The sequence below is a fragment of the Amia ocellicauda genome, chromosome 7, assembly GCF_036373705.1.
Source record: "Amia ocellicauda isolate fAmiCal2 chromosome 7, fAmiCal2.hap1, whole genome shotgun sequence".
NCBI classification, from domain to species: Eukaryota; Metazoa; Chordata; class Actinopteri; order Amiiformes; family Amiidae; genus Amia; species Amia ocellicauda.
This window is the reverse complement of record NC_089856.1, coordinates 8156317-8179436: the sequence shown is the minus strand read 5'-3', so window position 1 is coordinate 8179436 and position 23120 is coordinate 8156317. Positions and strand designations below refer to the sequence as shown.

Here is a 23120-nt window from a genome sequence, read left to right as displayed (position 1 = left end):
ACTCTTCTATATAAAACTGACCTTTAATCTCTTAATTTGTAAATGGGTCTTAATCCAGGCACACATTCTTTGACTATGAATATCTCGTCAGTGAATGTCTGTTCATACCCCTTTTCAAATTTCCCTTTTATACTTGATACTCTCAAATGATTGCCTTGTTTAAACTTAAATATTGAAGGTTTGCTTTTTAAAAATGATCCATACACTGTCTTCCACACCCTCAGGGCATTGTCAGAGGTGACATCTACTGGACGTTCCTTGACAGTTCTATGGAATGTGTGATTGTAACTGTGAACCAGGTCTGGTAAGACATCCACATACCTAAAAGTATTCACCGTTTTAAAGTACTTCCACATTTTCGATTTTATAGTCATATTGAATCCTACAACGCTGGTTTTCACTTAACTGTTTGTCACAAAATGTACAATATGGTGTTGCTTGAGAAGACTTTGAAAACCATGGTTGAGGAACTCTTTCCCCTGATCTGTCTGCAGTTTCTTTTTGACACGCCCTTGGGTGAATATTCTTTTAAACGCTGCGGACACTTGCTGACCTGTTTTGTTTTAACGGTACTGCCCAGGCATATTTGGACAACACATCTATACAGGTTAGAATGTCATACCGTTATTGAACTTTGAGAACTGACCCATTTCCACCAGGTCCACCTGCCATTGCCAGTCAATGTCTTGTACCAGTGTCAAGTTCCTCCTAAACCTCACCCTCACTGGTTTGTGCACCGTGTATGTATATTGATCCAATAACCATTGTGAACCATGTTCTCTTTTTACATGGGTACCCTTTGCTCTTCTCAGTAGTGTATCGATTCCTCCAAAACTTCCTGCTTCACTTGGTGTATAATATCTCTCTTAATCTATTTTCATAGCTTATTCTCTCACAATTAAATAATACTGGTTGCCCTTAATAACTTGTACTAATTAGTTACACCTGGGTGGCTGAGTGGTTAAGATGTTAAGATGTTGAACTGAAGAGCTAATGGATATATGTCCATGTGGGTTTGATTCCCACTCTGGGTTAATACTCCTTTTTTAATTTACCAACACCGTATCATAAAACATTGTAACCTAAAATAATATATATATGTATTTAAAACTTTTATGTTTCTTTTTTAATTTACTAAAACAGTACCATAAAACATAACCTTAACAACACAGTTTATGCTATTAAACATTACACCTCCACACCCTCACCATGATGGATGTCATCTTAACAAAATGGCTACCATCTTACCAGATGACCTTGTGACCTTACAAATACATCCAAGATGGCCGACATCCAAAATGGCCAATATCATATGGCAGGACTTCTTGTCTATGGTAAGGAGGGAGGGTGGGACTTCTGTCTGTCAAAATAATTGAATGAATCTAGACTACTTGGCCCATCCCCAGCTTTAATACAGTGTAGCACCCCAACCCCAATTTATAAACAATGGTCACTTTATTAACCTACACTAAGATTTAAAGGCTGGGGGCCCTGGGTACGATACAAAAAAAAAAAACCTTCCTGTGTTTGTTATTAATGTAGAATAATAAATGGTGGTGCCTCCACTTATTAGAAATTAAATGTACTCTGATGTAAATACCCCTACTAAGAGTTAAACTAAATAAGAAACAGTTACAATATGTATGGAGCCAATAAACAGTATTTTACAAAAAAAATGAAAATTAAAAATATATAAGTAAAATATTCTCACTACAGCAATGGCAATACAGTATCTAACATTTCACTGTAAGCACACATATAAGCTTTTCAGTGAGCCCACACACACCCACACAATTTGCATGCACATCAAGATATAATAAAGAAATAAACAGAAGTTGCAGGCCTGAGTCATATCTTAGGTGTGTGGTGGATGGGGAAAAAATAAGAACTGGCCCCTTCACTCAACAGAGTAAATAAAATGAATGCAGTCCTAACATAACATAATACTCTGCTCGATGTAGGCTACTCCCAGTCCAACCCCTCTCAGCTGCAAAACCAGGCTGAAACTGCGGCAATGGTGTAAACCAGCTGCTGAGCATTGAAAGCAGCTTCTCTTTCTCCTGCGTAGCCAGATGAACTCAGACTTTTCTGGTCACCCAGAGCGCTATCTGGATTAGGTCCTCCAGTCTTGGGATCAGTGGAGAGTTTAACTAACTATAACTAAAATATCTATTTAAGAAACTAATGAAATAAAAATACACGCGAGGCAAACGGGTCCAATTTTACCTTAGACCAACACATGTTACATTCACTCGCTAGCCTGCGAGTAGCAATTATAACTTTATAAGGCTATATCGAGTAGATGTACACATTAAAAAACATTAGAACTTCCTTGTGTACACCAAATAACCATTTAACAGGTCAAACTGACTGTAGACTGCATTCATAAATATAAGTTGTATACTTAGATACAAAATATCAGCGGGGCTACAACAGTATTAACGATTTTAGTTTGTTATGCCATCAAACAGGAAGTGAAGAGGGCTTGGCCTGGCCTCGCCTCAAATATGAAATATGCGCAGTTGTTTGCAGCGTTGTTTTTGTTTTAGCATAGTTTACATTTTTTCAGAAATTCTCCGATTTATTTATACTCCACCCTCATCTCCCATCACACACAAACCTCCCACCGATCAAGCTTCCTTTTCTTCATTCTCACCTCTCTCAGATGCTGAAGTTTCTGCTCTCCTCCTAGGTCACAAAGCTACAACGTGTGCCCTGGACCCTCTCCCTTCTCGCCTGTTCCAAGCGACCGCCCCTGATCTTCTCCCCTTCATCTCCTCCCTCCTCTCTGGCTGTTTCCCCTCTGCATTTAAACAAGCTGCTGTCATCCCACTGCTCAAGAAACCAACCCTTGATGCCACCTCTCCTCAGAACTACTGCCCTACTCCCCTTTCTCTCAAAGACTCTCCAGTGGGCGGCCCACCGTCAGCTCTCTGACTTTCTGTCCCAACACTCACTCCTTGATCCTCTACAATCCGGCTTCCGCACAGCTCACTCCACTGAGACAGCTCCCCTGGCTGTCACGGACTCCCTCAGCTGTCCTCGGGCAGCCTCCCTCTCCTCAGTCCTCATCCTCCTTGACCTCTCCGCAGCATTTGACACCGTTGATCACTCCATCCTCCTCTCCTGCCTCGCAGACCTTGGAATCTCTGGGACTGCTCTCACCTGGTTCTCCTCCTACCTCAGCGACCGGACCTACCAAGTGACATGGCGAGGCTCCTCATCCACCCCCCAACCTCTCCTCACAGGCGTACCCCAAGGCTCCGTCCTGGGCCTGCTCCTGTTCTCTCTCTACACTCGCTCCCTGGGCCCCCTCATCGCATCCCATGGTTTCTCCTACCATTTCTATGCTGATGATGCCCAGATCTTCCTGTCTTTTCCCTCTTCTGACCCTCTCATACCCTCTCGCATCTCTTCCTGCTTGTCTGCCATTTCTGCCTGGATGCACTCACACCACCTCAAGCTCAACCTCTCCAAATCGGATCTCCTGTTTTTCCCCCACTCTTCCTCACCTTTTGCTGACCTCCCCATCTCGATCCCCTTGGAATCCACCACACTCTCTCCTTCTTCCGCTAAGAATCTAGGAGTCACCCTCGATCCTGCGCTCTCCTACACCCAGCACATCACCACGCTGACACGCACCTGCAGATTCTTCCTGAGCATCATATGCCGGATCCGTCCCTTCCTCACCGACTACTCGACCCAGCTGCTCGTCCAGTCACTGGTCCTCTCCCGCCTGGACTACTGCAACTCCCTCCTGGACGGCCTGCCTGCATCTACTACCCGCCCTCTCCAGCTCATCCAGAACTCTGCGGCTCGTCTGGTATTCTCTCTGCCCCGATTCGCACACGCTACTCCACTGCTCCGCTCCCTCCACTGGCTCCCGATACTGGCACGCATTCAGTTCAAGACATTAACCCTCACCTACCGCTGTCTCGACCACACTGCACCAAGCTGCCTTCAGACACTTGTCTCTCCATACATCCCCTCCAGACCACCGCGCTCCTCCAGTGCCAGAAGACTAACTCTACCTCCTTTCCACTCTCCTTCCTCCAGAGCCCTCTCCTTTTCATCCCTGGCCCCCAAATGGTGGAACGACCTGCCCACCAAAGTCAAAACCGCAGAGTCCTTGACCTCATTCCGACACTTACTAAAGATGCATCTTTTCCGACAGTACTTGTAATATTAGTCCTTTTATCCCTAAAACTTCAGTTTTATTATGCTTCTTACGTTCTTGATTGTTTACCTCCTTTCCCGTAGCCCTTGACGACTGTGATCGTACATCTTGACAGCACTTAGCTTTCACTGTCCAGGATGTAGGACCTCACTTACTGTACTTGTGTAAATTGTAAATTGGAATTTGTAAAATGTATTTTGAATTGATAGGTTTTAGTTTAATTGCATTTCAAATGATTGTACTTAACTGTATTTTTGCACTTTGTTTTGCACTTATGTTGTAAGTCGCCCTGGATAAGGGCGTCTGCCAAGAAATAAAAATAATAATAATAATGTATTTATTTAAGTGAGATGTTATTTCAAGCATAAAATACATAGCTAAGGCTGAATTGCATTTCCCATTCCACTCTTTTTTTCCAAATGAGACCTCAAACATTAAGTGCAACGTTGGTCTTAATTATTTAAAAGAGAATAAGTGAAATGCGGGTTTCGGACTAGGGTTGGCCGTGCACTGGCTGCAGAGGCCTCAGCCAAAGCAGAGCTGGACAGTTTTTGTTAGTTTTGCTCCGGAGCCAGAGTGAAGCTGGAGCTGGCAGTGCTGGAGCCCGAGCTCATCTGAACTCTCCAGAGTGCTCACTCTTGCTCACTCCAGCTATTAGTACATAATACATTATTTTAAATTAATTGTAATTCTATGGCACTTTCACTTTCTCAATTCACATAAATCACTTGCAAAATAAGTCTATATTCACTCTACATGTACTACCAAATGATTAACACAGCAATGTAATTAATCATGTATTCATGTTACAATACAGAAACAAATTAGCTTTTGTAGTTCCTCATTGATGGTGCACTCTTGGCGTCTTTATACACTTGACCTGTATGTTGGAACATGAATACATGATTGATTACATTGATGTGCCGGTACAATGTAACTGATAGGAACTCTCCCATACTTGGCCCCGATGTCAATTAAATCCTGCATCAAGCTGTGAAACCCTTCCCCTTCCACGACATTAAACAGACAAAGATGTCGGGCATACATTTTGTCTATGGCCAATTTGGTCTACGGAGGAGCACCTTTCCTGTGCTAATTCTGTTATTTGTGTTTGATTATGGAATGGGGAATGCGAAGAGGGGAAAAGGAGAGATGTATGTGCATCTTTGTGTCTCTGTGTTTGCTTGTGTGTGTCTAATGACACAACATTTTCATAAACACTTTAGATATTCATTATAAACAATATATTAACATGGTATTAACTGTTATTAATAGTTATATTATTACACATTTTTTTAAAATATTGGTATGCTTTAGATTACATGGCCCAATTTCATATTAAATAGATATTGAATTGAAAATCACAGATTGTGCCATTTATTTCTTGAAGGTGAGACTAATATGGTAGTTAACATGAACAATTCAGCAACAATGCATCAACAAGGCATGAAAAGTAATTTGTTAATGGTAATGAATGAATTAACTACTGCATTAATTCATATTTTGGCTTGTCTTTTTTAATGTCTGAATATACTAATGTGAACAAATTACTTCGTTAACATTAATAAGCACTTAATTTCAAGGCGAGTGAATTTGGAGGGACTAACTAAATTATCACTCTCACTACTCCTCATGGCAAGTGGAATAGAAGAGAAACATCAACAGGCTAATGTTTAGGCACTGCACTGTTTTCTTCTGGAAAAAACCTTGACCTGGAAAACGTTTTCACTTTGAACCACAATGCCTTGCGGCTGTTCCTACCATGGAGATGGGATAAATATATAAACCTACCTAATACAAAAGTGTAATTTACAAATTAAGCACTGCTGATGTAGAGGTCTGAAAACCTGTATTTATGGAAAAGTAGATAATTAGGCACCCAATTATGTTTTTAATTAATTAATACCCAACAGTATACCTTTATTTGCAGGTACAGTAGCAACCACTGGCGCTGGTGCTGAGGGCAGGTGAAGAAACTAGACTTCACAGCAAAAGAAAATGTCAGAAAATAATCTGCATGTTAATACTTGTCTGCTTCTCTTTTCTTATCGGGTTGGTAAAACTGCACAAAATACATTATCTATAATGTCACATGAAAGATGTAATGTCTATAAACAAGTGGAGCACATCATTGTGATTGGAACAGGGTTATTGTGCGTTTTCAAGTGACATGTAACATGTTTTGGTGCGATAAAATGTAAAATGCTGTTAAGAATGCATGTATATCATTAGAGAATCTCAGTCATATTTCCAGATATATGTAAAATTACAGAATTTTTATGTTACTGGTAGCATTGAGCTGTTTAGCTAAGGGTAAATTGTCTGTGTTCAAGTAAAATGTGCATTGTACTAGTGCGAGGGGTATGTAAAATGGCAGCACCCATGTAAACAATTAGAAACATGGTCTGTGTGAGGAGCCCTCTCTGCGCCAGTGGTTTAGTCTATGATTGGAGATATGTGGCTAGTCTGGTAGCCTAGCAAGTGCGTTGGCAGGCAGTAAGCAGACTGGCAGGAAGCGCAAGCCTTCCCCAGACTGCTATTAACAAGCTGAAAAAAAAAATTCTATCACTTTTGGCTCACTGAGTATGTGGAGTTTAATTAATATGTGGGAGATCAGAGTTCAAATCCTTCCTGTGTGACTGACGAATGTGAAGGCACATTGTAATTGTTAATATATTGAAATAAGTAAAACTGTTATTGATTTAATTGATTTAAAGTGTAATTCCAATGTTTTTATTGTAGCTTTGTAAATTCATAAAGGGTAAAGAGAAAATTTCAGAACAGGGAAATAGGCCAAAGAGAATGTATTGCACTTTTGTTTTGTGATCTGTATATTTTGTTTTTTTTTGATAACTTCTTGAATGTGACCTGATTAAATTACATGGTTATTGATTAATTTAGCATAATTGAACAAAAAGAGAAAACTTCAGAAAATAAACTGCGAAATCTACATGCTGATACTTGTCTGCTTCTCTTTTTTTATATCAGCCTGTCTTGGACACATTGTCTGAGGCCGATAACACTAAAAAGCTTTTTGATATAGAGAGATATTACATTAACATTCAATTGATATTTATTTAGCAGTTAGTTGAAAGTTAATAGATTATCAATTGAATATCTATTTCATATTAAATTGGGCCATGTAAAGCATTACCAATAATAATACTGTGGAGTAGTGGAGAGGGCTCTGGACTCATGACTGGAAGGTTCCCTTGAGCAAGGTACTTCACTTAGATTGCTCCAGTAAAATGCCCAGCTGTATAAATGGGTACAAATGTAAGTTGCCCTGGATAAGTGATAATAATAACATGTATTATAACATTTACATGTTGACATCAATCTACTGTATATGTTATAGCTCTACATATAAGGTAACCATTTATAAATTAGTTTAATTGATGTATCTCTCAATTGTGATTTTGGTCCAAGTATGATATAGTATATCATTCTGTTCTATTTGTGTATTTCTCATTAAATTGCCAGGTATTCTGAAGAATTGGAGAATTCTCCTCTATTGTAGCAATCATTTTTAGGTCATTTTGGTGGTTACTTTATTTTAAATATTTTTTGGAGGATTCTTTGTAGTGTTGTTTTTCACCAAGAAATGTAAATTGCCTAGGCAGACGTGTACCCCAATGTCAGTCCCAATACAAGCACATGATAGTCACTAGCACTTCAATATATATAACATTACAGTAGGACAATAGGATCAGAGGATTACCCAGGAATAGGGTTAAGTGCTATGTGTTTAGACAAGGAAACCTGTTGATTCTTATGAGAATTACTATTCTTATTACTTATTACTATTTTTGGTTTTAATTCTGTTTAAATCTGTGTGAACAATAATCTAATAATCTAAATTTCATCCATCCATCCATTTTCAAAACCACTTGTCCTGGTGAGGAAGCCAGAGCCAATCCCAGCAGGCATAGGCCGTGAGGCAGGAATACACACAGAACAGGATGCCTGGCCATCGCTGGGCATACACACACACATACACGCACCCCTACAGGGCAATTTAGTGTGGCCAATTAACCTAACCTGCATGTCTTTGGACGGTGGGAGGAAACCGGAGTGCCTGGAGGAAACCCACACAGACACGGGGAGAACATGCAAACTCCACCCCAAGCTGAGACTCAAACCCAGGACCCGTGGAGTGGTAGTGCTAGGAACCGCACCACTGTGCCACCATCTAAATTTCACTCACCGCGAAACAATGTTGGCTGAAACTAAGTCTCACAATTCAATCACAGGAATCATTCCTACAGACACCAGAATGGGATGGGAAAGATTCCTAGTGCAAGAAAACTGACATGGTAATAGTGCATTCATTGTGTATTTCATAATATAATAGGTGCATTTAAAATATCAGCAAATCATTACATTGGTATAATTCATAAATGCATTTCAACCACATATCAGCATATCATTACATTGGTATAATAAATGCATTTCAACCACATATCAGCATATCATTACATTGGTATAATAAATAAATGCATTTTAACCACATATCAGCAAATCATTACATTGGTATAATAAATAAATGCATTTCAAACACATATCATAATATCTTTGCATTGATATAATAAATAATTAAATAATAATATTCCTGCAGGGCCCAGCTATGCAGTTACATAGTTTTAAACTCATTTAACAAAGTCCACTACCTGAGATGGATAATACTCTTAATAATAAATAACACAACTACTACTGCTAATAATAACAACAATACAATTTTAAAATAAGAAATCTAGAACAGCTCAGTAAGAGGAACTGAATGACATTCATTAAAAATTCTTCATGTTTTTTCAAGGATACAGCTTTACATTTTCTGTTAGATATCTGTGGATTTCACAGTGATAAAGTGAACACTCAGTTTTAAAGCAAACAGGAATCTCAGTGAGACTGAAAGTGTCACCGTGTGCAACCTAAAGCAACACCATCAAATACCAGCACTGTTCATGAGAGAGTTGATACTGGGATGGGTGATTGGAAATTGTAGTTCAGTTGGATATTTATGAGAAATGTTTATGATTATATATATATATATATAATATATATACAATTTTTTTTTTTATTCTATCATAGTTGTCACACCATCACATACTTCCGGTGTTTCTTGCATTTTGCAGTAGGGCTTTTGGTGGAGAAATGTCTTGGACAGTTGTTTGGGAGTTGCTTGGGATCCAGACATCCTGTACAGAAAGCGGAAATAGCAAAAGAATGTGTGTTAGCTTAATACAAAACATTTTAGTGGCATCACTCCGATGTCTCTTGTCTCACAGGATTACTAATCTCACATCTGGGCACCTTGAGGCAGGTTTAGGGTATGCCTCTTGTCATACAATATTTCACTCAGTTTTAGACTTGTCCACTGTCTTACCTGTTTAGAACAGGCCGTTTCTGGTAGTGTATTGCACTGGATAGGATCGCCTTCGCTGCCATCTCCTCCTGAGTCCCGCACAGCAGCCACACAGCACACACTGTAATACGGAAAGAGAGAGAGGCATTGCTCACTGACACAGCACTCCAATACAGATAAAGAATGAGAGAGAGACACTGCTCCTGACTGTGTTACAGAGAGAGAGAGAGAGAGAGAGAGAGAAAGAGAGACTGCTCCGAACACAGCACTAATACAGGGAGAAAGAGAGAGACTACACACAGCCCACACTGCTCCTGTGACACTTACACAGAGCGCGATCCAGCAAGGTAGCAGGATGAGGACAACCCCGATGGGGACAGCAATGGCGATACCCCAGATGCCAGGATCTCTGCTGCCAGGGGTGGGTGTCACTACGGGCAGCAGGACAGGTGAAGGTGGTGTGGTGGAGATTAGGGTCAGGCTACCTTTGTCTGTGAATGGAGAGACAGCACAAGTTCAGTGCACATTCTCACATGGTCGTTTACATTACTGATAAACTGAAATGTACCACATGGCTTTGTCTAAAAGCATGGCGGTGATTAAGCCACATGCACAAACACTGTCATACATCGCTGTGATTATTCCCCACTGTGGTAACTGTGGTTAGAAATCACCCGGTAATGCATTGCATGGCATTGTACTGAGTAATTACAGTGCAGCTCCTGTTTAGTGTAGATACAATGTAGTTGACATCTAACTGCATAAACCATGTGTGTGATTATGTCAACAAATATGTGAAAGATTTTTAATTTGAGCAAATATTGAGAAGTGGATTCATTTTAAAACCCTGGTGGCATCAGAGCTGCTGTAGCTGCTAAACTCACCGCTGACTTCCAAGAGCGCAGACAGGAATGTGCTGGGGTTGGCAATATCTCCATCTTTGAACTTGTACACCACACTAGCATAGATTATGTTTGATGTGACACTATGGAATTAGTGAGAAAGAGAGAGAGAGTCAGTTTACATGAACAAACAGTCCAAATGGAACCATTGCGTTACAGAACTGTTTGAAGTTGTGGATCTGGACTTTCTACCTTCCAGAGATGGAGGGAAATTAATTGCATAACCTACCCTTGCATAATTAACACATCATTAATTGACCTACCCTTGCAAATAACAAATTACGAACCTCAACCAATAATAAATAAACCCATATATTTAAAACATATTCCATATATCTTAAACAATATTACGTCAAATAGAAGCTTCAAACAATTGCATAATATTTTATATATATATATATATATATATATATATATATATATATATTTAGTTTTTTTATGGCGAAACTTCGGATTAGGTTACAGAGAGAGATGGAGATGGAGGTTTAATTAGATTAAATTGTAGCTTGAGGAGAAGTCAAAGTTTTAATTTGGTCTACACTGAAGACTGACTGAGAGTCTCAGTTTTATTTTTTCAGTAAAGATGTGGTGATTGGAAGAAAGGAAAATAAAAGGCACATGATCTTAGTTTGTTGAGGAAATGCTAAGGCATGGTTAACTCAGAGGAAGACTCACTTAAAGGAATTCAGAGGAAGATGAAAAGGTGGGGCCTGTGAGTTTGAAAGCATGGTTCTGAGCTGGAAGAAACAACAATAAAAAAACAGAATTAATTGAGATAATGAACACACTCAAATAATTTCAATATCGTTATCAACATTAGTGCAAGATTTGGGGTAAAATGCATTTGCGATGTTCATTAAATATTGTGAAGATTGTGTTCACCCCTATTCACCAAGATGAGACCATCTAATTACAGGTCTGCTAATCCAATCCAATCAAACTCAGAAGAAAGTCTCTCATTGATGAAATGGGGATAAACATATCTTAAATGTATTTCGAAGAGCATAGCAAATGCTTTTTACCACAATTTTGCTGAAGCACAAGTTCATTTAAGGGATCATCATAACTGATTGCTGGAGTACTGTCACTGTTGGTATTACAGTGTGAACAATGATTGTTATTCTGTAAGGTCTTGTAACAGAAGGTAGTAACAGTTATAGTAATTATACATTTCCATCACTGTATCAATGCTCATTGTGACCCAAAGTATAAGCTGGTTTTCATATTTTTACTGGAGTACAAGTAGCTCTTAGTGTTACAATCTGGACAATTGGTCCTTTGGTGCAAAGACTTGACCAGATCAGTAGTGGAAAGGAAATTGCTTTTAAATGGAAAAAAAGGGAAGCCCTTGATAGCAATAAGCAAATTGTGACAGCTGAAAGTCACACAGGGTAAGGAAACATCTGCTAATAAACAAATAAATAAAACACAGAATTGATCTTAGCCTCAGTACTTTATCTGGGACATGTTTCTGTATGTACTGTTCTTTATCTCAGTATCTCACCAGGTCATTCACGGCCTTATCGATCTCTGTGTACGTCTCATTGTTGAACTCTATTGAATCACTGATGATCACATCACTTGTGTGGAAGAGCATGATAATGGCAAAGGCTGTGTCAGACATTTCTGAGAAACAGAGAGAGAGAGAGATGGGGAGATGGAGAGATGGAGAAGAGAGATGTGAGACAGAGACAGACCAAGGTTAGCCATTTATGGTATGGTAAGAAATTAAAAATATGAGAAGAATGCAATTTCATTCCTTTAATTCCTAAACTTACAATTTCCATCTCTTTAACACCCCAGTGCTATATTAAAAAATACAAATAAACTCTTGTTCTTGTTTTTTCTTCCCCTCATAGCTGAAAAGATATTGTACAAAAGGACTGATGCTGTAGATAGGATCCAGCAGATCAACATTTACAATGGAGAGGGACAGTTTGTTTGTGGATGTTGGGAAGAAAGAGAGACAAGGAGGGATGCATACTTTCATAGCTGATTTCAGTGTAATCCAGGGACAATGCCCTCTTAGTCCTAAAGCGGTACAGGTACAGATCATTCGCAATCTTCATCACTTCCTCCTTGCTTGGGACTGTCTTGGAAGTGTTGAACTCAAGGCGGATTGTCACGTTAACTTGTCCAATCCTGCATGGAGGCAAAGAGAAAGAGTGAGAGAAACAAGATGTCAGCAAGAGGAACCACACAGTGAGGCGTCAATACATTTAAAAAGCAGTGAAGACAAGGAATCACATAGAGAGATGTCAAAACATTGGAGCTTACAGTCTGTTCAGTCTCAAATATGATTGGTGAGGGGTAGTTTACCTTGTAGTTGGAGCTGCAGTTGTAGTTGGAGCTGCAGTTGTGGTTGGAGCTGCAGTTGTAGTTGGAGCTGCAGTTGAAGTTGGAGCTGCAGTTGTGGTTGGAGCTGCAGTTGTAGTTGGAGCTGCAGTTGAAGTTGGAGCTGCAGTTGTAGTTGGAGTTGCAATTGTGGTTGGAGCAGCAGTTGTGGTTGGACCAGCAATTATACCTGGAGCTGCAGTTGTCATATTAGGTTGAGCTGCATTTTAAGAAAGAGAAAAGTAAAGTAAAAAAATGTTGCATGTTCCATGTTCTTTAAGACTGCCCAAAACAAGAAAGAAATCCGATAACACACAAATTAAATGAACATATCCTTCAATTAGCAATACTCTAAAGAACCCAATCAATAAGTCAGTAAAAGCCCTTAAACTGACCATTGATGCTCAGAATGGCTGTTATGTCCTGGTCTGGTCCTGTGATGTTCAGGACCACAGTCAGTAAAGCACTCAGGCTCTGGATGTCGGCTTCCTGGAAATGGTACACCACTACAGCCTGGACCGTATTGTTGTCGTGGCTGTTTAATCAGAGGGAGAGAAGAGGAAGAGGGACATAGTCAATTCACTTGTATAGGATTTCCCTAAGCTCATCGTCCTTTACTTTGAAGGAATTGCAGGACTTGGTATTGTGGTTACATGTTGTCAAGAAGTGATGAAGTCATTAGGAAGTGACTTGCCTGAATATGGCAGAGGGGAACTTGGTCTGCTTTCTTCCCAGGAGCTCCGAAAGGATTTCTTGAAACTGGAAGCACAATAAGACACAAATCATGTGAAATAACTCAGTGATCTTTGTTCATCTGAAGCCACTCAGTAATTTGGTTATGTCATTATAAGCTCACTCCTGAAATATTCAGGAGAAGGATCCCATACTACAGTAATTCCCAAGGAATACTTGATGTGTGCGATGTCTTCCGTTCACCTCTACAGATTAGGTAAGTAAGTTGAGTGTCAGTGTGCATTCTTCAGTAAGAGTCTCACCAGGGCATCAATGGGGTCTTGAATCTCGCTGAAAGTCTGGTTGCTCAAACTGGAGCCATCCGGAACATTCAGCTCATTTATGAGGATGTACACAGTGATGGCGTATTCTGTAGCTTTGGGTTCTGTAGGGGAATATTTTTGAGAATATTAAAGTAAGCTTTCAGATCACTAGCAATAGTTTTTGTGTTTGAAGACACATCTTAGTTTCTAAAAAGATACCATCTCACTGAAAGGGATCTAAAACATGTAATGAGACACTTTTCACAGTATTTTCTGGTGAACGTACTGTCAGAGGTGATTTTGGTGACGTTCACTGGGTAGATTCCCAGGGATGTGTAAGGAGCCAGGAAATCAGTGAAGGCTTGATAGATCTGGCTTTCATTGGCAGCAGGGTTATTGCTGTTGAACTCCAGTCTCAGGACAGCGATGACCGGACTACAATTGTGAAGACAAGGAAACACACAAAGACACGTCAAGACATTGGCGCTTAATACCAGTTCTGTCTCAAATATGATTGCCAAAGTGAGGCTTTACCTTGTAGCTTGATCTACCATTGTAGTTGGAGCTGCTATTGTAGTTGGAGCTGTAGTTGTTGTATCAGGTTGACCTTAAATTAATAAGGAGACATGTGAAGTCAATTCATTGTCGCCACTTTTGGTTCAGCGTTGAGCAGACCAGAGTTAAAGACCAGCTTTATCTTCATGGATGTATGAACAAGACAAGACATGTGACGATACAATCATTCAATGAATTGCCCCATCAATGAGGCAATCTCTAAAGAACCCAATCAATAAGTCAGTAAAAGCCCTTAAACTGACCATTGATGCTCAGAATGGCTGTTATGTCCTGGTCTGGTCCTGTGATGTTCAGGACCACAGTCAGTAAAGCACTCAGGCTCTGGATGTCGGCTTCCTGGAAATGGTACACCACTACAGCCTGGACCGTATTGTTGTCGTGGCTGTTGAATCAGAGGGAGAGAAGAGGAAGAGGGACAGAGTCAATTCACTTGTATAGGATCTCCCTAAGCTCATCGTCCTTTACTTTGAAGGAATTGCAGGACTTGGTATTGTGGTTACATGTTGTCAAGAAGTGATGAAGTCATTAGGAAGTGACTTGCCTGAATATGGCAGACGGGAACTTGGTCTGCTTTCTTCCCAGGAGCTCCGAAAGGATTTCTTGAAACTGGAAGCACAATAAGACACAAATCATGTGAAATAACTCAGTGATCTTTGTTCATCTCAAGCCACTAAGTAATTAGGTTATGTCATTATAAGCTCACTCCTGAAATATTCAGGAGAAGGATCCCATACTACAGTTATTCCCAAGGAATACTTGATGTGTGCGATGTCTTCCGTTCACCTCTACAGATTAGGTAAGTAAGTTGAGTGTCAGTGTGCATTCCTCAGTAAGAGTCTCACCAAGGCATCAATGGGGTCTTGAATGTCGCTGAACGTCAGGTTGTTCAAACTGGAGCCTTCTGGAACATTCAGCTCATTTATGAGGATGTACACAGTGATGGCGTATTCTGTAGCTTTGGGTTCTGTAGGGGAATATTTTTGAGAATATTAAAGTAAGCTTTCAGATCACTAGCAATAGTTTTTGTGTTTGAAGACACATCTTAGTTTCTAAAAAGATACCATCTCACTGAAAGGGATCTAAAACATGTAATGAGACACTTTTCACAGTATTTTCTGGTGAACGTACTGTCAGAGGTGATTTTGGTGACGTTCACTGGGTAGATTCCCAGGGATGTGTAAGGAGCCAGGAAATCAGTGAAGGCTTGATAGATCTGGCTTTCATTGGCAGCAGGGTTATTGCTGTTGAACTCCAGTCTCAGGACAGCGATGACCGGACTACAATTGTGAAGACAAGGAAACACACAAAGACACGTCAAGACATTGGCGCTTTATACCAGTTCTGTCTCAAATATGATTGCCAAAGTGAGGCTTTACCTTGTAGCTTGATCTACCATTGTAGTTGGAGCTGCTATTGTAGTTGGAGCTGTAGTTGTTGTATCAGGTTGACCTTAAATTAATAAGGAGACATGTGAAGTCAATTCATTGTCGCCACTTTTGGTTCAGCGTTGAGCAGACCAGAGTTAAAGACCAGCTTAATCTTCATGGATGTATGAACAAGACAAGACATGTGACGATACAATCATTCAATGAATTGCCCCATCAATGAGGCAATCTCTAAAGAACCCAATCAATAAGTCAGTAAAAGCCCTTAAACTGACCATTGATGCTCAGAATGGCTGTTATGTCCTGGTCTGGTCCTGTGATGTTCAGGACCACAGTCAGTAAAGCACTCAGGCTCTGGATGTCGGCTTCCTGGAAATGGTACACCACTACAGCCTGGACCGTATTGTTGTCGTGGCTGCTGAATCAGAGGGAGAGAAGAGGAAGAGGGATATAGTCAATTCACTTGTATAGGATTTCCCTAAGCTCATCGTCCTTTACTTTGAAGGAATTGCAGGACTTGGTATTGTGGTTACATGTTGTCAAGAAGTGATGAAGTCATTAGGAAGTGACTTGCCTGAATATGGCAGAGGGGAACTTGGTCTGCTTTCTTCCCAGGAGCTCCGAAAGGATTTCTTGAAACTGGAAGCACAATAAGACACAAATCATGTGAAATAACTCAGTGATCTTTGTTCATCTGAAGCCACTCAGTAATTTGGTTATGTCATTATAAGCTCACTCCTGAAATATTCAGGAGAAGGATCCCATACTACAGTAATTCCCAAGGAATACTTGATGTGTGCGATGTCTTCCGTTCACCTCTACAGATTAGGTAAGTAAGTTGAGTGTCAGTGTGCATTCTTCAGTAAGAGTCTCACCAGGGCATCAATGGGGTCTTGAATCTCGCTGAAAGTCTGGTTGCTCAAACTGGAGCCATCCGGAACATTCAGCTCATTTATGAGGATGTACACAGTGATGGCGTATTCTGTAGCTTTGGGTTCTGTAGGGGAATATTTTTGAGAATATTAAAGTAAGCTTTCAGATCACTTGCAATAGTTTTAGTGTTTGAAGACACATCTTAGTTTCTAAAAAGATACCAGCTCACTGAAAGGGATCTAAAACATGTAATGAGACACTTTTCACAGTATTTTCTGGTGAACGTACTGTCAGAGGTGATTTTGGTGACGTTCACTGGGTAGATTCCCAGGGATGTGTAAGGAGCCAGGAAATCAGTGAAGGCTTGATAGATCTGGCTTTCATTGGCAGCAGGGTTATTGCTGTTGAACTCCAGTCTCAGGACAGCGATGACCGGACTACAATTGTGAAGACAAGGAAACACACAAAGACACGTCAAGACATTGGCGCTTAATACCAGTTCTGTCTCAAATATGATTGCCAAAGTGAGGCTTTACCTTGTAGCTTGATCTACCATTGTAGTTGGAGCTGCTATTGTAGTTGGAGCTGTAGTTGTTGTATCAGGTTGACCTTAAATTAATAAGGAGACATGTGAAGTCAATTCATTGTCGCCACTTTTGGTTCAGCGTTGAGCAGACCAGAGTTAAAGACCAGCTTTATCTTCATGGATGTATGAACAAGACAAGACATGTGACGATACAATCATTCAATGAATTGCCCCATCAATGAGGCAATCTCTAAAGAACCCAATCAATAAGTCAGTAAAAGCCCTTAAACTGACCATTGATGCTCAGAATGGCTGTTATGTCCTGGTCTGGTCCTGTGATGTTCAGGACCACAGTCAGTAAAGCACTCAGGCTCTGGATGTCGGCTTCCTGGAAATGGTACACCACTACAGCCTGGACCGTATTGTTGTCGTGGCTGTTGAATCAGAGGGAGAGAAGAGGAAGAGGGACAGAGTCAATTCACTTGTATAGGATCTCCCTAAGCTCATCGTCCTTTACTTTGAAGGAATTGCAGGACTTGGTATTGTGGTTACATGTTGTCAAGAAGTGATGAAGTCATTAGGAAGTGACTTGCCTGAATATGGCAGACGGGAACTTGGTCTGCTTTCTTCCCAGGAGCTCCGAAAGGATTTCTTGAAACTGGAAGCACAATAAGACACAAATCATGTGAAATAACTCAGTGATCTTTGTTCATCTCAAGCCACTAAGTAATTAGGTTATGTCATTATAAGCTCACTCCTGAAATATTCAGGAGAAGGATCCCATACTACAGTTATTCCCAAGGAATACTTGATGTGTGCGATGTCTTCCGTTCACCTCTACAGATTAGGTAAGTAAGTTGAGTGTCAGTGTGCATTCTTCAGTAAGAGTCTCACCAAGGCATCAATGGGGTCTTGAATGTCGCTGAACGTCAGGTTGTTCAAACTGGAGCCTTCTGGAACATTCAGCTCATTTATGAGGATGTACACAGTGATGGCGTATTCTGTAGCTTTGGGTTCTGTAGGGGAATATTTTTGAGAATATTAAAGTAAGCTTTCAGATCACTAGCAATAGTTTTTGTGTTTGAAGACACATCTTAGTTTCTAAAAAGATACCATCTCACTGAAAGGGATCTAAAACATGTAATGAGACACTTTTCACAGTATTTTCTGGTGAACGTACTGTCAGAGGTGATTTTGGTGACGTTCACTGGGTAGATTCCCAGGGATGTGTAAGGAGCCAGGAAATCAGTGAAGGCTTGATAGATCTGGCTTTCATTGGCAGCAGGGTTATTGCTGTTGAACTCCAGTCTCAGGACAGCGATGACCGGCCTACAGTTTTGACATGAGGGGAAGCATGTAAATTTGTCACATTTTATTCAAATCTCTTTTCTTACACACATAATCCACTGTGTTTTTTTATTGGACATTTCTTATGCTCTTCATTCATGGAAATATAATATCCTCTTCTTCTAATATGCATTGAAATACCATCATATAAATGCATATCAGGTTTTCCTTTAGCTCTCCTTAATTCAATAAGCAGTTTTTTACTTACATTATAGGTGGAAATTCAGTTGTTTCTATTGACGTTGCAGCTGAGGATGTTTGGGTTGTAGATGTTGCTGTAGTTGTGTTAGTCTCATTGAGATATTTTCCTTCTGTTATAAGTATTGGGTTTGTTATTTTGTTTGTTGTAGCTAGAGCTGTAGTTACAGTAGTTGTTGTGGCGGTGGTGTCTGTCACTAGAACTGTAGGTGTATTGCTTGTGGGAGCTGTTACGGTTTCAGCCACATTATCTACAATAAAAAAACACAAATTATAGTTCTTCGAATCTGTTTGATGAAGTTACAGAGAATTCTAGTAGTGGTGGGTTTGTGGATTGTAGTAATGCTTGAGTGAAAGCTGTAGCTCTGTTGGTAGTGGGAGCTGTAGTTGTGGTGCTAGTGGCAGCTTAAATTGTGGTTGTATTCAGAGACTGTTTTGGTAGCAGGTTGAGCTCTACTGGGGTCATATATACATGTCAAGGTCAGATTATGTGCCTTTGAGAATTGAAATGTAGTGATCAAGATACACAAATCACTTGTAAAATATCACGTTCCACACCAGCTTCATGTCTTGCTGCATTGGGTATCATGCAGATTTGCATTAGTCAAGAATGCTAATCAATGAATATGAATTGCTGTTAAAAAACAGGTCTCGTTGGGAACTTACTTGAGGACACAGTGGGAGCTGTGTTTGAGGTAGGAGGTTTAGTTGTAGGGGTTTCAGTCTCAGGATAACCTAAATCCAAAAATCAGTACAAATAAGAGTTTGTCAGAGCTGTGTGGCCAGATTTAATACAGCAACAGTTTGCAAAAATGTATCATATAAGAAAAGCTATGAATGGCTGTTTGTGCAGGCTTTACTTTTATATGTCATGTGTTTGATAGACACTTTTTTAAATAAATGCTTTTTAGTTGAGCATTGAATTAGCAAGTTCTTGACCTACCTGATCCTTCCTCGTACATTGTGGTAATAGGGGCAGCTGTATTGGTGTCAACCAAAAGCAAACCTAAATATAAAACACAACCAAAACTGAGCATTTCAGGGCTATTTGGAGATGTTTAAAAGAAAGTGAGTTTGTATAAGAAGTCAATGACAGACTTTGATCCCTTAAAAAACGAGGATAAAAAATAAAAATAGCACTTTGCACACCAGGGACAAAAATTCAGATTGGATCCAACATCACTGTATCCGACTCATAAAGAAGCATTGTAGGAAGCAGATCTTAAGTGATCTGATTTTTGTAAATTAATAGGAATTTAGTAAGAAAAATCATATTATTGATATAATATTGAGGACCTCTCTATTTGTGATTCTGTCACTTAATACATTTCCTTCAAAGGGTTTAGATAAAAATGCATTGGTTAACAATGTTTCTCATTAAGTTCTGTTTAGTTGACCATTGAATAAATAAGTTAGTTTGATGACCTACCAGGTTCAGGCACATTTCTCTTCCACCTCGCTTGTCTGTGCCGCTCTGTGAACTCTTTGCTGGCTTCTAGGAATGTATCATCCAAAACATTTACTGTGTCACCACCATTGGAGCTGATTGGAGAAGTAGAGAGACAGAGACAGAGAGAGAGAGACAGAGACAGACAGACAGACAGAGAGAGAGAGATTCTGAGCATCTATGTATGACCATAATTGGCAGAAACAATGGCTGGATTTGTGTCACTAAGCAGCAGATGTATGTCAGTGTTGGGGATGGGGGGGACATTACTTAAGTCAGTAAGTTAAAGTTACTGTGCATGCTTGTCAGTGTTTGCGTGCGGTTTAAATGTAAAATGTTGATCTTTGTTTGTTTTTCTACTTTGGATCTTTACACCAGGCATATACTAAACATAATTCAACTTGAATGTAGTATGAATAGCAGCCAATGAAAATGCTAAGAGCACTGCTAATATAAATCACTAAATGCTTCCTATATTACTGTTTCAATATATTATAGTACAATGTAAGCAATTAATTAACTAGCAGGGAGGGGGGACAGGGGGGAATATTTTACCTGGTGGCTGAGGTCTCTGACAGTGTGGTGAAAATCAGAAAGGCTGTCAAGCAGATGGAGGGGGGAAAGAAGAGAAAATATTGTCAGTTCTTCTTTTGTATAATAATATTATTTTTAAGTAAAGGAATTTACAAAGACAAACGAGATTTGCATAAAGGCAGTCTCTTGTAAACCATTGTGGCATCTGCGCTAGAGAGTGTCAGCATCTTCTGAAACCATTTCTCTCTCTCTCACCTGCAAGGAGGACGATCCAAACAATTACACCCACTTTCATCCTCCAAACTATGGTTGGACAGTCTTCTGTACCTAAAGAAATACAAGAAGTAGAAGCATTAGGAGGAGATTAAGATGAAGGAGAAGAACAATGAAGAAGAAGTAGAAGAAATCATTAGTAGTAAGTTCTCCTCACAGGAGCTCCTGTAAATTACAGTGCCAACCTATCAATTTGAACATGGCCTGTCATTGCAGATGCCTCTAAGAAACATACACAGCCTGAGACACAGACAGAGAAGGTGGTAGGAATAGCAAACCCTTACGTAAATATGCCCTGTGAATTGCAAACCTTTAACATGCTTTTAATTGTGGTTGTACTGTAGTTGTACAGGTATTTCCTATGACTGACATTTCTGCACTGTTCTTAACTACCCTTACTGTGAAACTATGGTAAATTAAGAGTAAAACCATATTAAATTGTAAATATTGTATGCTACATTTAACATTTAAAAATACATACAGGAAACACCAGGAGCATCACAAAAGCACCTGGAATATAATTATAAATGTTTTCTTCCTCTATTCGCAAGATTATTTTGTCTGCTCACTCTATACTTGACTGTCCATTCGCTCTCTAGTCACCTATATATTGTCAATATATTCAGTCGATTAATGTGATATGTTAAAAATGTACGGCAGGGTTAATTTGTACCACAAATGGATTACAGCCTTATATCCAAAATATATCCTGTATATTTCACATTCAATCACACTTGCCTATCATGAAATGAAATAATGAAATATATGTGTTTGTTCCACATAGCATGTTATGTAACATCATATGAAAATGTCATGAAGGATATATAGAGAGTTATATAAAGCTTTACTCTTTTTATTTTGATTTCTTTCCTGCTGCCCCTATCTTCCCTTCCCATTCTCCTCACTTCAATACACTTATTATTCAGCTTCTCTATGCCCCCTCCCTTGTGTGCACTCTATCATTAACATCTTTTGCACTGTAACATAAACAACTACCTCTTGTTCAAATGTTCCTTGTTAAAATCAATAACTGAATGAAAAAATACAAATACTGTTCAACTACTACTGATGCTATTGTTACTACTGCTACTAGTACTGCAGTTACAATTACTACTACTGCTGCTGCTATTATTACTACTATAACTGCTACTAAGATTACTGATATTAAACATTAAAATAGTACAACTACCATACTACTACTATAATAATAATAATAATAATAATAATAATAATAATAATAATAATAATAATAATAGATCTTGTAACTTACCAACCAGTAGTTGTGTTACTCCTGTACCATTGAAGTCTGTCTCTGTGTATGACTGATTCAATCTGTCTGTCTGTATCAGGATTACTAATTTGGTAATCTACCTATTGGTCTATCAATCTTTAATCCTGTCAATATTTCTATATCTATTTGTCTTATTCCCAATGTAACATCTAAGTATCTCTTACCTCAATCAGTCTGTACCGGGTTTCAGTCTCTCTCTCTCTGTCTTGGTGTCTGTTTGTGTTTCTGTAAGATGGAAAAGTCAATCCAGCAGTCCCCGCTGTAATGGCAGTAGCGGTAGTAGTAATAGTAGTTGCAGTAGTAGTAGCGGCTGGTATCACTGTCTGAAAATCCACACCCCACTGGTCTACCTTAAAAGTGAGATTGTGACGTGGACTGAATTATCATTGACGTATGCTTCTCTTCTTCCTCCCTCCAATTACGAAATGCCATCATTTGTTTTAACCTTCATGTTTCACGTCTTTGGTATTGGAGAACTGGATAGTCTTCATTCCTTTGACTTGCGTAAAAGATATACCAGGGCCATTAATAACATTTCACACCCTAATTTGAAAAAACAATGTTCTGTATTTATTCTTTATTTATTTATTATGATTATGAATACAGTTATTTATTCATGGTGGTTGTTTATTGTTCAGTGTTGATTCACTTTGAAAAATGTTCTCACTCTCTCACACTTCCACACAAGTACACATGCTCTCTCACACCATCACACACACACACTCACTCTCCCACAGACACTCACTAACACACTCTGACTTGCTCGCCAACCAGCATACAATAAATGAAACTATCAATTTCACAGTAATTAAACATAAGCAATTCAAGCAATGTCTGTAACCTTAAGCACTACTTGAGATATTTATGTGTTATTCCTGCAGGATCCAATTCATTAAT

At 39.5% G+C, this 23120-nt stretch overlaps 1 protein-coding gene across 1 annotated transcript; it reads right to left on the bottom strand.

Annotated features, from left to right (window-relative positions):
• Positions 1–8494: 8494 nt before the first annotated feature.
• LOC136752666 (uncharacterized) lies at positions 8495–22533 on the bottom strand. The gene is made up of 34 exons (XM_066708175.1): positions 22388–22533; positions 20915–20986; positions 20681–20723; positions 20108–20220; positions 19622–19684; positions 19345–19413; positions 18689–18929; positions 18314–18462; positions 18028–18149; positions 17727–17791; positions 17428–17567; positions 17144–17216; positions 16896–17044; positions 16610–16731; positions 16309–16373; positions 16010–16149; positions 15726–15798; positions 15478–15626; positions 15192–15313; positions 14891–14955; positions 14592–14731; positions 14308–14380; positions 14060–14208; positions 13774–13895; positions 13473–13537; positions 13174–13313; positions 12764–12998; positions 12429–12586; positions 11949–12070; positions 11120–11181; positions 10427–10527; positions 9870–10033; positions 9564–9663; positions 8495–9375 (listed from the first exon to the last, which is right to left on the bottom strand). Exons 2-33 carry the CDS (start codon positions 20952–20954, stop codon positions 9568–9570), a joined length of 3630 nt encoding a protein of 1209 aa, XP_066564272.1. The 5' UTR covers positions 20955–20986; positions 22388–22533; the 3' UTR covers positions 8495–9375; positions 9564–9567.
• Between the last annotated feature and the right edge of the window lie 587 nt (positions 22534–23120).